Source organism: Symphalangus syndactylus, chromosome 7 (genome assembly GCF_028878055.3).
Source record: "Symphalangus syndactylus isolate Jambi chromosome 7, NHGRI_mSymSyn1-v2.1_pri, whole genome shotgun sequence".
Classification (NCBI taxonomy): domain Eukaryota; kingdom Metazoa; phylum Chordata; class Mammalia; order Primates; family Hylobatidae; genus Symphalangus; species Symphalangus syndactylus.
The window spans coordinates 44,053,741-44,069,532 of NC_072429.2; the positions used below are offsets into that span (position 1 = coordinate 44,053,741).

Consider the following 15,792-nt stretch of genomic DNA (forward strand, 5'->3'; position numbering starts at 1 on the left):
CAGTGCTGCTGGCATTGGAAGCCACATCTCTGGCTTCTCTTTGGGTTCCTCCTCTCTGAGTCTTCAAGCCACTCATTAATAGAGTGCAGCTCGAAGCATGGTGCTCTACATGAACAGTCGTCTTTGCCAAAATTATTCATAAAAGCAATAAGCATTATGTGCAATGGCCCTGAGGATACTCAAGACCCTTGAGCCATGTTGGGAAAAGCATCCATACATTCACAAGTTACAAGGATACGTTTTCACCACCCTCAGCTGTCTCCCAATTGCCTGTACTCAGCCCCAGATGCTGATGTTCTGCATGGCAACAGGAACTCAATAAGCATTTGATGAATTAATTAATCCAATAAAAGTTTCTCAATTCTTGCTCATTTAATGGAGTCAACCAAGGTGCCCATAGGAGAATAGTGTGCAATGACAAGGTCCTGGCAAAGAAAGGTGTCTTGACATTGCAAATCCTCCATGCTTACGGCTGCCTACAGACCAAGGCAGGTGATGGTGAAGAGTGAAGCAACACACCGTGGTGATAAACAGTAACCCACCTCAGCCTCTTTTTAAGGAAACAGGAGAGGCGGGGACCTCCCTGTCCACAGCACAGGAGAACCAGATACGTAGCTCCTCTCCCTGTCTGAAGGCAGTGGCAGATGCATAGCTCAGCCAACTGCTGCCAGGTCAGAAGAGGGGGCCAGTAGATCAAATTCTCAAACTTTTCAAAGAAGCTGGAAAACTGGAATTTTAGATTATAAATTGAATTTATATGGTAATTCAATTTTTAAAAATGAGAGCCAAAGAAAACCGGGCTGTGTTGTCATCTCAGCCTATCATTTGGCAACCTCTGATCTAATTTTCCCCTCATCTACCTGTGTTCTACGTATGCTCTAAGTTCTTAGTACTATGGTTGGAGGGGAAGAATGTCACCAGCCAGAGAAACACTAAAGGGAGGTGGAAAGGAGAGCCCCACCGCAAAACTTCAAGCTTTCTCTCCTGCATGCTGGAGGGTGAGGCAATCCCAAAACTCGAGAAGACCAGAGTAGCCCCAAGCTCCGATCCTCACATATCTCTGTCCCTCCACTTCCACTAAGGACTTCTTTCTTTACTAACCTTAGAGACTTCCTATCTCGGGAAAAAGGCTCTGCTGGGACACTGAAGGCTATGACAAACAATGAACATTTTTATCTTCTGCACAGTTATGACTTACCTATACACATCTCATCATCTGTTTCTGCATCTCCTATGCACTGAAATTTAAATTCATTTAAGGAATCTGCAAACTTCCGCTTCGCTGAAGACAAATCTAGCAAGAAAAAGACAGGAAAAATCAGGAATTACTAAAATTAAACTGGCTTTCTGATTTTCTGCCCTTATTGGTCCTTCTAGGAATATCTTAGCAGGCGGATTTGTTCCTGAGTCCATTTCAAAGCACAAAAGAGTATAAATTCAAAATAGTCAACACTTGGTTACAATATGAAGCACTGATTTGTTCTAGAAGTTAATATTTTTGTTATATTGGCTTTAACAATTTAAGTTCTTTCTCTACTTCCTAAAGGCAACTTGTCACCTCTGTTTGACATGTGGGAATCCACTTGCCAAAGGAAGTCAGGGAGAAAGCTTGGATCAGAGCCAACATTAGTGTCCACAGCCTGCAGGTCTGCTCTGCCACTGACCCTCCACGCAGTCAGTGCAGCTTTCCCCACACGTCTGACTCAATAATAATTTCCCCTAGGTCCTACTCACAACACAAACTTTCACTAGGAAGGGAGCCTGGAGAAGGCTGGAAGGAGGGGCTGGGAACTGCCCTGCCCATAGCACCTGGCCTTCCTCTTCTGACTCAAGCACAGGCGAGGCCCAGGTTCTCACAACCCTCTCCACTCTCCTCATGAGCAGAGTGGACCGCCAGCCTGACAAAGCTCACCTGAATTTTCCTGGCTGGCCACATCCAACACCACCAGGAGAACAAAGCCCCGGCAATGTTTTGTATTAGGGTAAAAACACATTCCACACACAGTATCCATAAGAAAAACTCTCAAGGGCCCTTATCATTAAAAAGTCATCATCATAAACTTTCACTGAAGATAGTAATGAAAGCCAGTGATCCTTCCGGAGCCTTCAACATCTCTTAAGGGTATGAAACCACCAAGGTACCTTTAAGTGGACTGGCAGATCTGGCTGCTGAGGACAAATGTGCTTAACTTAATTCCATGTGCAGTCTTCCTGCAGATTAGGCTAATCATTCAAATTACCCTCATACATGGTTCCCTCATTGAAGGGGAAATGGCATTATGTCCAAATGCCCAAGGGAGGGAAACATGAGGCAGAACCAGCAACGAGGCCTGGCTTTAATAAGATATGGGGGGCGGGGGAGGGGGTTTATTGTGGCTGCACAGATCAACATAACCAACTAGAATAAAAGCATCCGTGACTCCCAGTACTTTTTCGTAGCTCCCAGATTTGTCCCTTGAGGTTAGGGATCGTGTTTTCCATCTTTCTGTTTGGTTTGGTTTGTTTCCTCTGTGTACCTGGCAGTGCATCCTGCTCAGTGTATGCTGAATAAATGTGGGGGGGGGGGGGTGGGGCGGGGGGCACTGGATACAAAGCCAACCCCCAGTGCTCATTCCAAGCAATGGCGGCTAGTGGAAGAGATGGGCGTGGGCTGTGCTGCTGTTCTCAGGACCAGGGCTCCAGCTACTGCATGGAGAGCAGCTGCAGCTCCTGCTCCTGGACTGCCCTCCCACACACTGTGATGACACGGTCCTGAGCTAGCTGCGGCTTGTCCAAAGCGCTCTGCTCTACACCAAAAGAAGGCACTTGGGGTGGAGAAGGGGAACACAGGAGCCAACAGTCTCTGATCTCTCCCTCGTTCAGTCACTTTCACAGAATGGTCCTTACCAAAATGTCAAAAGATGCTGGCAGGGGACTCAGGCATCTGACAAAAACGGCCAGCCCAAGCTGAGGCTATTCCTCAGAACACAAATCACAAAAGGCAAGCCAAGAAGGAAACAGATGCACCCAAAAGCCAGAACACCGTGGGTAGGAAGGCAGGAGGAGGCTACAGGTAGACACGAGAAAAAAGGGAAAGAATAATATTTTAGAGTGGAAGACAATGTTCTGTTAGAGCCTCCAAATGTGTGTGCATCAAATGTGGGTGTGGTTATACACATTCCCATTTTAGTCAGAATGTTCCCTGATGAGAACTCACAAAGGTCTGCACTAAGAGTAACACAGGTTTGCCTTTCTACCCACCTGACAATCCTGTGCCTCCCCCATAAGCAAGAGAAAGTCAATCACCTCAACAAAGTGGAAACAGGTGAAATGCAAGTCAGGCTCGGGAAAGCTCCCAGCACACACCTGAAAAGCCGCACTGTCAAAGGCAGCTGCCGTGAGGATCAGGGAGTGGCTGGTCATGCACAACGGGGCCTTTGTGAGGCTTCTGCACAGGGGGACCCACTGAACCAGGGCAGGGCCTGTTAGCTTATGATCAGCAGGTGACCTGATTTCCTTGTCCACGGGCACAGAGCATACCCTGCCACAGTGCAAGCCTGGGAAGCAGTGAGGACCCCATGACGCTGAGGGACAGGCCGATCCCCCGATAGAGGATTAGGTAATGACTGCTGGTATGGAGTCAGTATTGGGCTTCAGGCCAATGAGGAAAGCTGGGTAGAGCGAGAATCCTAATGAATGGACCTGAAAAAGGAACTCACCTCAGGCTTGATAGAGGAATGTTTCAGTAAAGCTAAAGTGGACACCTGTCCTTTAACTTGTTTGGAATCCATTCCCCAGACTTTGGGACAGCATCTCAAGCTTGCTTTGGAGAACCTCCCTTCTCCACTTGCATTCCATGGGTGCTGGTGACAGGGTGATCAACCCCAACCCCTTACCCCCACCCCAATCCCACAGCTCCTGGGTTCAAGTTCCAGCTCCAACATAGATCAGATATGTAACCAACCCTGGGTTAGTCGTAAAGTCTCAGTTATCTCATCTGACGGAGGCTGTCAGCCTGTGGGTTAGGCAGGGAGGATCCAGTGAGACACACTGTTATAGGCACTCTGCACATCACAAGATTCAGTTCTAGGTATAGCTGGGCTGTTCTTTCCTCATATATGAGTCCTCCAGTAAGAGGAACCAGGAAAGGTAAGCATAAATAACTGTTTGGAGCTCGGAGAAGTTAAAGGACTGACATAAGAGCACAAGGCCACTAAGGAGAGGACCTGTGACTTTAAATCCTGTGAACTGAGATCCTTGTAGTATGTGGGAACACCATACCACATCACCCCATTAAGGTAAACCCTCTATGTTACTTGAGAGATTGAAAACAACACTAAAAAGAGAACTCTCTACCTAAAAACCATTGCTTCTTGCCTATTTCAACCCAGTAGGATTGGTGGTATCTTATGTAGATTTTCACCAAGGATATGGGGCAGCCCAAAGATTTATTTCAAGAGCTTTCCCTCTGATGCACACAGGAATCTAACACACACATTCCAGTAAGAGGAGAGAGAAAAAAGAAGAGGCTGGCACTGGTGCTGGGTGCATGCCAAGTGTCGTGGCACCCTCCCCATATAACCCTGCTGTTCCATGTACAGGCAGTGCAAGACACAGCAAGGAGCCAAGCAGAGTCAATAATATTTACTTTGCAGAAACATCTGTTGCTAGAAAAGCAGAATGCTGGCCAGAGTGGAGGGAAGTCATAACTGCCGGCATCTGGGGAGGCCAAGTACCTGCTTTCTAGAGTAGGTAGGGCTGTGCTTCTCTGAGTGAGGGTCCAGATGGCTAAGAAATATGGAAGCAGCTAGAAGTTTGGGCCTTGAGAGACTGCTCCCAGAGCCACCTGCTCACTCAGGGACCAGAGGAAGTGCCCTTCTTTTCTTGGAGATGCCAGCAGATATTAATCTGCACCGGATTTGAGAGAATTTAACCCAAATAGATCCAACTTTCACTAACACAGAAGGTTTACCATAATTTTTTTAAAATTAGAATCTACCTTAATTTTATACAAGTTGTACCAGTAATACCACAAGTCAAGCCATTTCCTTTTTCTCGTTGGGTAAAACTTAACATACATGTGCACACACAAACATGGACTCAGGTAACCTTACTACTGTATTTTCAGTGCATCTATTGCCTTTGTGACCTCCAAAGTTACCAAAATTGTGTATTAACTACCCTTGAAATGTTTTGCTGCTCAGTCACATCTTTCTCTTTGGCCTTAGAAAGTGATTACAGTTCTGGGAGGCCAAGGCGGGTGGATCACGAGGTCAGGAGTTCGAGACCAGTCTGGCCAACATAGTGAAACCCCCATCTCTACTAAAAATACAAAAAATAAAATAAAATAAAATAGCCGAGTGTGGTGGTGTGCACCTGTAATCCCAGCTACTCGGGGAGGCTGAGGCAGGGGAATTGCGTGAACCCGGGAGGCGGAGGTTGCAGTGAGCCGAGGTTGCACCATTGCACTGAAGCCCAGGCGACAGTGTGAGACTCCGTCTCAAAAACAAAAAAAAAAAAAAGTGATTACAGTTCAGAAAGGCCATCACTGAGGTTAGAACTTGCAACAGGATTGGCCTCATGGCTGCCTAAAGCGCAAGAATACCAAAGTCCTTGGGCCTTTAATCTCTCCCTTTCCTGGATGCCAATTACTCTCTGTGCCTCATCACCTTGTATTTGGAATAATTCTGGAACTATTCATGAATGGCCTCATGTCACAATGCACAAAGAGTGCCTCGGACAGGGCTGGACACAGTGTCCCTCAAAACCTGTTGTACTGATGTCAGCGGGCAAGGAAACACAAGCTGGCTTACAGGTGGAACACCTGAGAGTCCCCAGAGAGGACCCATGACAGAGAGCTGAGACACGGACACGAGCCCCAGAGAAACTTCAGGTTTAACCCGCACCCCCATTCCTAGGTCAAACTCAATACACTCAAAACCAAACTCTCTACTCAAACACCCTCTGCCACCCTCTCCCCACGGAGCCAGCTAAGGGCCTCTTCCTGCATCCCCAGTGTGATGAAGGGCACCACCGTTCACCCTGCCATACAAGTCACCAGTGCATGTCATCCTCTCACACAGCAGGCTCCTTCATGTGCCACGTCCATTCCCAAGTCTGTCCATGTTGTCTCCTAAGCACATCTCAATTCTGCCCACTCCTTCCCATAACTATCAGCAACCCCTAAACAAAACACCTCCATTTGCCTAGATAACTGCAACTGCCTCCTCTCTGGCCTCCCCACATCCACTTTTGTCCGTCAAATCAGTTCTCCACCCGATTGTGTCAATACCAGCAGTGAGCCCTGTGATGGCTTCCCAGAGCTCTGGAGGTGAAGATGAAATTCCCTCCCAAGGCCTGAGAGGTCCTGCAGGGTCTGGCCTCCCTACACCCCTCTCTGGGCTCCAGCTGCTCCAGCCTCTGCCAGTTCCTGGGGCATGCCCAACTCCTACCTGCCACCACATGCCACCTCTGCCTGCAGCCCTTGGCCCAAAAGTTCTTTCCTCCAGGAAGCCTTCCCTGACTTCTCTAATCGGGCCGAACCCAACCCTATTTCTCACTCTCTGAGTACTATACATCTTTTCTTCAGAGCAATTTTATATTTGTTCAGGTAATTCTTCTCTTCAAGTAATGCCTCCCCAACTAGTACGTTCTATAAGGACGAGGATCATATCCCTTCCTGCTCACCACTCTATCCCCAAAGCCCAACACTCTACTGCTTGACTGAGAGCAGGTACTGCAGAAAGAACAAACAGAGAGGAAGTTGGGCACTCCATAAGTCCATTAGCCTTCATTAAAGGTGAACCTCCGAACTCAATGTTTGACATGTGAAAAAAAACCAGGTAAGTTAGGACAAACTCTCCAACTTACAAATCTGGCTGGAGCCTGATATATATGTGGGAATGTGCTTCCTATTAGCATGTGACCACCTCCCTTCATGTTGTCCATTGAGGAAGAGTCCCACAGAGCTGGAGGGAGAGCTACCACCAGCAGGAGCATAAAATAAAACCTCATCTACACCAAGGAAGCTGGAGAAATGAGCGACATACAACCCAACTGCTGGCCACAACCAACTGTCCTCTCTTAGCCCCAGCACAAGCCCCAGGTTGCAGTTAAAACAGTTTAAGGAAGAGTCCCCAGAGATCCTTCTTTTCTTTCTCCCCGTATCTGGGAAAACTGAGAACATATCCAATCAGAAACTGTGCTTGGAGAGAGGCATTTCCCACGACTCCCCGTTTCCCCAAGTCTGTATGTAGCATTTTAAAACTAGTTCGATGTGCTTAACTATAAGAAAAGCAAGTTATAGTCCCTTGTAAATACCATTCTACAGCCCAGACTCCTGGCATTGTACTAGCAAAAACAAACAAAACACACACACACACACACACACACACACACACACACCCCCTGTGCAAATCTTAGAATGAAACAAAATTCTCCATAGCCTTTTTCTCGTTTCGCGGTCTTACCTGTGGCCACTAGGTGGCAATCAACTATATCAGAGAACACCTTGACCAGGCAGCTAATTTAAACAACAGCTAAGACTCAAGGAGAAATGACAGGGCCAGCCTTAAAGGCAGTGCTGAGAACAGATCCTGTCCCACTAAGGAACAAATAACCACCTAGAAATGTCCAGTGGACACTCAGCAACTGAGAGAGGGACCCTGGCTTCCACGAGGGAAGAAGTGCTCTAACACATTCAGAGGGCCTGTGCTCTCATACAGCAAGTCAAGCCTAAGACATGGAGTGGGAGGGCAAGGAGGGATGAAGTCACCACCACAGTGTCTCTCACATTCTTTCAGATCTGGCTGGAGCAGATTCAGAAAACCTCTCATCTCACCCAGGCGGATGATGTGCCCACCGACCACATCAGCCATGGTACGTGCATTCTGATCATCCATCTGCATGCTTTTCCTGAGGCCATTTCCCTAAAAGAGCATTTCCTAAATGAGGCCATCACCAGCACTGATTCTGGAAAATTTGTTTTTCCAACCAGAGCACTAAGGCTAATGACATTTTTGGAGTTGATTTTTAAAATGAAATCAAGTAGAATAAAGAAGTGTTCCTCTTTCCAAAATGAGGTTTCTAATTCTATTTAGACGAAATACCCCGTAAAAATAGTTTGGGCTACCCAAACTCACCTTAATCTACATCCAAATAACTATGAATATATTATATACATTAACTTACTGAATACTGTACCTACCAAGTACTTTAAATCCCTCCATCCTCACAACCATTCTGTCGAGTAGGTATTATTACCTCCATTTTGCAGATGGGAAACTGAGGCTCCGAGAGGTTAAATAATGTGCCCAAGATCATGCAGGGAATGAGTGGTAATGTAAGAAACTCGGTCTCTCTGACTCCAAAACTCTTAACTACTACACTATATCGCCTCATTTACTCAAATATTTGAGAATCTGGTATCAATGTATTCAAAGAAATGAAAAGATGGTATGTATACATTCCGTGCCTTAAGGGGAATGCAATTTTTAGAAGGGCCTAATCTGTGTCTACAAAACTACAAAATTAAGGTAGACTGTGCTAGGGCAATCAGAGAGTAGACAAAAATGGCTACAGAAATGAAAGTGGGATATTATTCCAGCTAGGGCCATTGGAGGGGGCTTCCAAAAAAAAGGAAAAGAACAGGGAGTAGCATTTGAGTTGAACCTTAAAGTTCAGTCCTACTTGGATATGTAGAAAAAGGAAGCGGTACAAGGCAGGGAAGCAGTTGTGGGAAGATGCTGTAGAAGTGGAAACATGGAGCGAGGAGATGCGAAATGCAGAACCTACCCAGAAAAAGCAGCAAGTTTAACTAGATGGACAGGAGGTCAGAGTGGGAAGACCGGTTAGAATCAAACCATGGAAGGACCTGAATGCCAAGCTAAGGAATTTGAACTTACTCCCTTAAAGAAATGGGAACTGGATTGTTATACAGAGAAGCAACAAGATCAACTTAAACAACAATTAAGTCTTTTACTAAGGAGCTGGGCCCAGAACTTTGTTGGAGACACCTACTGTAACTCCTCCAGCATGCTTCACTATGAGAATGTGCAACCACAGCCAAGGGCATTCTCCCTGTAGGTAACTAAATGACAGGCAACACCTCTCAACTTGGACATTTGTGCACAGACCATTGGTCAGCCAGGAGATAAGGAAAGAGTTATAAGGGATTCAAAAAAAAAAGCTGCTCCGTGTTGAAAACTCCAAGTTCAGGGCCCACTATGAATTATCCATAGCATCATCTTGAATTATACATAACTATATGCAAATAATGTATACAAATACATATGTATTTCCAAAGTGCTGTATTGTCTGTTCCTCATAAGAACATTGAGAGTTAAGTGAAAGCACTTGACCTTTTCTAGATGAAGAAATTAAGGACTGGCTTAATGACAGTGCAAGTCACATAGTAGGTGCTTAATAAACATTTGCTGGATCAATGACCGCTGTGTCAAGTGAGTTAGTCAGCACTGGATCTCCGATGAAAACTCAACCCCTAAAGGGCCCAGCCCCAGCTCAGCCCTGGCACAGAGAACTCAGGTACTGTATTTAGAACAACTGCATTCACATGCTGCCCCAAGACATGATAAAACAGCAGAAGGTCACCACAGGAAAAACTCCCCCAAGGAAGACTGTGGACATTTGCTTAATGAAAACAAAGAAACCCATTTTGAAAGGGACTAATCAAGTGAGGGAACAAAAAAGAGAGGGTAATTCCAGGCAGCTCAAGTACAAATATCACACACACACGGGGCAAGGGGAAGGTAATTCAGAGGCGTATGACGCGCATTGGCTGCGCAAACATCAGCTTAAATCCCCGGTCTCTCACTTCCTAACTGTGTGGCCTTTGGCAAATTACCCAACCTTTCCAAGCATGTATGTAACTATGAGGATAGTATGTACCTCACGGGGCTGTTGTGGGAATTCAAAATAGGAAGCAATGTGTTCTGGAAGAGCGAGGACAGGGATGCCCTCAGCCCTGCCTTGCTTTCCTTCCCACAGCAGAGGTGGAGTGGAAGTTTACCAGCAGGTTGGAGAAAGGAGAATCAACCAAAGGAGAATCTTAATTAGCATAAGAAGTAAGCAATTTTCGCCTCATTGAGTCACCAGATCAACCCCATTCTTGTGAACTACTAAAAACACACCTGAGTTCCTAAGGGTTTTCTTCCGTGCTCAGAAAACCCCTAATGCTTCTACAAATTTACAATTTCCTTTCACCCCTGGCAGCTGAAAGGCAAGGCAAAACCCCAATGAACTAAATAACATTATTTTTTAACTAAATGAACTCAAAGCAGTGTGGGTTTCTTTTTGAGAAGTTTATTAAGCTCAAGTCGTGCCTTTCAAATGCACTGGGGAAACAGTGCTATCATCAAATCCTTTCTGTCCACTGCCTGGGGAGGCAGGCCAGCCCCAGATGAAACAGATAAAAGAATGAGTATGTTAAGACGACATTTAAGATACAAGAGACTGACAGCGTTCACAGGCCTGAAGTACTGGGCTTCCTCAGAAGCTGGAACTTGAGCTTGGCCCCTAAGGTAGACACGTTTCTAGAAAGGGGAGGGGGTGGTGAATTAAGAGGAGACCACACAAGTCAGACCCACTCACTGGGTCAGACTAGGGCTGGAAAAACCGGTAGGGGCCGGTGGGTGGAGATAGAGGGAGACAGAGGCCTAAGAATGGTGGGGAGGGGCAGGTGGAGCGGGGATTCCTCTCTCTCAACACCTCAGCAGTTCTGTTCTGCTCAACACCAAGCAGGTGCGCAGATGGGAGGCAGTGGGGCTGGGAGGGTTGATCCTGGCTTGAGCCTCAAGACTTAGATTTTGTTTCTGGAATGCCTTTTCCTCTGCAGCAGAGACAGCTACTCAAGCTTTTAAGGTGCACCCAAACACCTGGGATCTTGTCAAAATTCCCATGTAATCCAGCAGGCCTGGGAGCCCGAGAGGCTACGTCTCTAATTCCCAGGTGAAGCCAATGGTGCTGATCCAGGCACCACACCCTCCAAGGCAAAGGTTTGGACTCCCACTCAAGACCCTGAGAGCGAAGATCACAGCTTCTTTATTCTCCTAGCACGTGCCTGGAACATACAGGACCTCAATATATATTGGAGGAATGAATGAATAAATTCCTTGAGAGAACTTAAGCTGTTGCAGACAGAACAGAAAAAAACCTAGAAAAAGAACCAGAAATGGCCTGTCTCCTTGCGCAGCCACCAAGTATACATGTGAACCTAGGGAAAGTTATGTGATACATTCGGCCTTAAAGAACTCACTTGAGGCCAGGCGTGGTGGCTCATGCCTGTAATCCCAGCACTTTGGGAGGCCGAGGCGGGCGGATCACGAGGTCAGGAGCTCAAGACCAGCCTGGCCAACACGGTGAAACCCTGTCTCTACTAAAAATACAAAAATTAGCTGGGTGTGGTGGTGGGCGCCTGTAATCACAGCTACTCGGGAGGCTGAGGCAGGAGAATTGCTTGAACCCAGGAGGCGGGGCTTGCAGTGAGCTGAGATCGTGCCACAGCACTCCAGCCTGGGCGACAGAGCAAGACTCCTTCTCAAAAAGAAAAAAAAAAAGAAAAAAACCTCACTTGAAAACCAAGGAGCCAACCCCTTTCTCTAGCTCTAAGATCCCTCCCAAAGTATCTTTTCTGTGCCTTTGATTTTTAATGTTGAGGTTATATACTGGATATTCCTACAGCAAGGCACACCTCTATGTCATTCTCAAAGAGCAGTTTCCAAAAATCCAATTGAGAGAACACAGACTCTGTTAGTCTCAGCAAATAACCATAGCAACTAATACCCCCCAAATGAAATGATGTCTTCACAATGATGTGCTGGCTCAATTAGATTAAGAGGGTGACGTGTACCATCTGAAAATTTATCGTCGTAAACTTACAGTGAAAGCCAGACCTTCTTGGAAGAGGTTTATAAGAAAGGCCTTGCCAATAAATGGAATTCAGGACAAAGAGCCAGAGAAGTCAAGCAGATGAGGAAATTGGGCAGGACTGCTCTGCCTGTCCAGGTTCACACAGTCAGGGCCCATGCACCCAGACAGAACCCAGAACTTGGTTAAACAGTTACAAATCTGAGTACCACGACTTCTACCAGGGAGTTATCAAAAGAATGCCATTTTATCCTTGTTCTATGCCTTTCTTCATGCATATTACAAAAGGAAAATACTGCTACCTCAGAAAAGTCTGCAGAAATATTTACCAAAATAATTGTAAAACTTTTAAATGAAAAAGAGGACAACTGCAAAATAACAAATTAGGGCTGATAATACATTTCCAGCCAAATTAATTTCTCCACAGGTCATCACAGGATGCAGATCTTTCTGTTACAAGGTTTTCTGACTGGAGTTAGGACTGTGAATGGAAAACTCAACATCTATAAGTTCTACAACTTACTGTCTTTCCACATCCTTAGGCCTGCCTCTTCCAGGGTCCATGCAATCACATTTGCCCTGAACAAATATGGGCAAGCAAGAACCTCACTTGAAAAGCAGGAAAAGAGAAGCTAACGCCTGTCACCTCCCTGTAACCCCTGAGCTTTCTAGCTTTCTCTAGCAAAGAACAAAAAGAAAAAAACGAACAACAAAAAGCCAACCCATAAACAAGCCCAAAGAATCAGAGTTTCACTGGCATTCAACAGTTGTGAATTCAGAAAGTCACAGACGGCAGAACCTGGAGCTATACACAAGGATCAGAAACCCCTGCACTGTTCCTATCAATAGCTAACGTGAATTTGAGGGCAATCAAGCGAAAAACAAGGCATGGTGAGTAAATCGAGGACTTCATCCAGCCAAATAAGCTTAGATTTGTGGTTAACAGACTCCCAGGGTTCAAAATCCCATCTCACCCACTTACAAGGTACTCAATTTCCACCTGTGAGAAAAGGCACTAAAGGGAAACCTGCCTCCTGAGGTTCCTGTGAGAAGAGAGATGATGCATTGAAGTGCTTCGCACAGGGCCTGGCCAGCAGCAAACACTCAATAAACCATAGGTATTAGAATCATTTACATATATATTTAATAAATAACATGCCAGGCTGATTCGTTTCTGCATAAAAATGAAAGGACAATGAAGCCACCCAGCCCCTACCACTTTGACTTCCTCTCGCCCTCCTCCTCACTGTCAGTCCATGCAGCATAATTAGGATCAAAAGTGAATCCACCTGATCCCTGGACACAGCTCAGACACTCCTTGCCACTAATACCACAGGAAGCAAGGTGGCAACTCCTAAGCACTGGAATAAATTCAATTAAAAAACAAAAATCCACTCATCTCCCCCTGGATTAATGTTTCTGGAAGAAAAAAAAAAACGAACCTAGCCATTCTGAACAAAGCCACACCTAATAACATTCCTAGAAATTGGTTCCACTTTCTTTTATCCCCTCTTTAATTAGTCACTTTTCTGCTATACCTCAGGGGAAGCTGTGCTCCAGGGACCAAGAACGGAAGTCTGAGTGGGCAAACACTTACCCTCCTCATAGGTGCCCACGAAATCCCCAGGCTCCCCACCTTCCCACTCTGCACCGTCTCCTCTCCAGCCTGGATTCCAGTCCAGGTAGGAACTCATGCCCCAGCAAGGAGTACCCTTTGCCACTGCAGACCACCACAGAATGAGAGAGGCCAAAGATGATTGTTTCTCAAAACATGTCTGAACACCACTTGCAACAGGCTCTTCCAGGGAGCCCACCCTCAATCAAAATCTCTAGGGCTGAGGCCTAGGAGCCTGGGCTTCCCAGGCAGTTCTTATGCATGCTGAAGTTTGAGAGCTGATTATCACCTAACCCTTCAGAACATCTAGTACTAAGTACCAGTAATGGAACCCCTCCAGATGACAAAGGTGGAGCTCCACAGAGCAAGCCAGATCTTCTAAATCATGACAGCGGGTTTACAAATGTTCCCAAGGCAGGCAATTAATGCTCGTGGTGAAAGAAAGCTAGGTGACAGCAGGGGTGGGAGGAGGAAACACCCTAATTCAATTTAAAAATCACAAATTCCAAAGCCTGAGTCTTCTTCAAAACATGTTCTCAATCATGTCTCCTTATTCTGAAGCCTACACAACTGACGGGGAACACATCTCTGTTTTGCAGAAACCCAGCTCATGGCACCTGGAGCTGATGAATGGCCCTGGTGCTGACTGCCCAGAAACCAATCCGGAAACCAGGCTTCCCACAGAAGAGGCAGCTGGAGAGCCAGGCACTCTTGGACCACAGTCCTAGGCCGGAGCTGCCAATACAGGCTGTGCCCAGCTAATCTTCTCTGAGCCTGCAAATATTAAACCTGACACACAGACTCAAGTGAATCCAGAAAACAGGCTCACAGGGCAGCTGAAAATTGGAAGTGCCTGAGGTATAGGCAGGGCAGCTTCATGGGCGTTCAACCAGTACAGATGCACAGGGTCTCATGCTCAGAAGGGCCTGCTTGGTTTAATGCTCTGCTGTAGCTGTCTTGAAATTTTTAATAATTTTACCTTTGAACTTGTGTTTTGCAAGTGAGATCCAGTGGCACAGTGGAGCATGTGTGCATAGAGGAGACAGGTACAACAACCTGGATGTCATGCGGGCCCACTGGGGCTCCTTGTGGCCCCAGTGCACAGAATTCTGGTGGACCCACCATGTGTGGGAGCTCAGTGAGACTCAAAGTAAGTGCAAGGTAAGTGTCTTATATCTATGACTGAGGGGGAACGCTGACAGCCCTGAGGGGTTACACCTACCATTTCAACCAGAACTTGCCAGATGCAAGAAGACGACAATGAGACAATGGCATCCAAAGAAACATGAACGGCCCAGGAACCCTATCATAGCTTTCTTCCTCATGTTATTTCCCTGGATAAGCCAACCACTGACACTGACCATGGTAACCTAGGACAGAGACAGACTGGGCAACCCATAGTTCCTTTCCTTTCAGGCCCTCCTCACACATCATAAGCTGAAGGTAGAGCACACTGGGAAAATGTGCATGCATCAAGAAGAAAAATGAAAACTGATTTTGTGCAACATTTCCACTGTTCTTGGAAGAATGAAATAAATGCATATGAGCTATGAAATATGGATTGTATAATTCTAGTGATTCTGCATATAAGTCAGATGATCTTATTGAAAATTGGCATTGTACAATATAAAGATGAACAGAAGAATTCATACTAATAATTTAAAATTTTAATTCTTCCTTTTTAGAAGAACATGGGCAGATTAAAAATACCACCACACATCAAGAAAGAAAACAGCTTTCTATTTTAATGCTTTTAACAATACTTATGTCTGTTTTTTTGAACAAGGAGCCCCACAGATTAAGTACCCAGTCCTGGGCACGGGAATAACCTGGGATTGCTTTACAACCTCAATTAGCTCTCCTCTCCTCCAACTGGTACCCTGAGAAAGACTTGAGTCCATGCCACCCTCATCTCTGGCCTGGACTCCTAATTGGCCTCCCTGCTTCCCTCCTGATGCTTCCCAGTCCATTTGTCACTCAGCTGCCCAGAACAACCTATTCAAAAGGCAGACCTGATCTTGTTGATGGTCCCTTCCATACCCTCCTTGATTATAACTCTTCCCATCTCACTCAAAATAAATCCAACCCAAGGCCTACAAAACCTGCCTCGTCTGCACACCCCACTGGCCTTGCCCTTACTCCATACCCAGCCCCACTGGCCAACTTGCAGATTCTCAAAGGTGCCGCAATCCATCCAGCCACAAAGCCTAGCACTTGTCCTGTGTCCTCTTCCTGAAACTCCCGTCTCCCCACCTAGTTACTGCCCCTTAGCCCATTAGATTCTCCTTGAAGGGTCACTTCCTTAGGGAAGCAGC

General features: G+C 46.1%; 1 protein-coding gene across 16 annotated transcripts in view; it reads right to left on the reverse strand.

The window, feature by feature from the left end:
- ARHGAP26 (Rho GTPase activating protein 26) overlaps positions 1-15,792 on the reverse strand; it is a 473,272-nt gene that overhangs the window by 365,055 nt on the left and 92,425 nt on the right. For all 16 annotated transcript variants that reach the window (XR_010121689.1, XM_055285812.2, XM_055285818.2 and 13 more), the window contains exon 2: positions 1,199-1,294. Coding sequence is in view for 15 of the 16 variants with exons in the window: in XM_055285812.2 (XP_055141787.1) it covers positions 1,199-1,294 (96 nt within the window). In the remaining variant the exon portion in view is untranslated. The remainder of the gene's footprint in view (positions 1-1,198; positions 1,295-15,792) is intronic.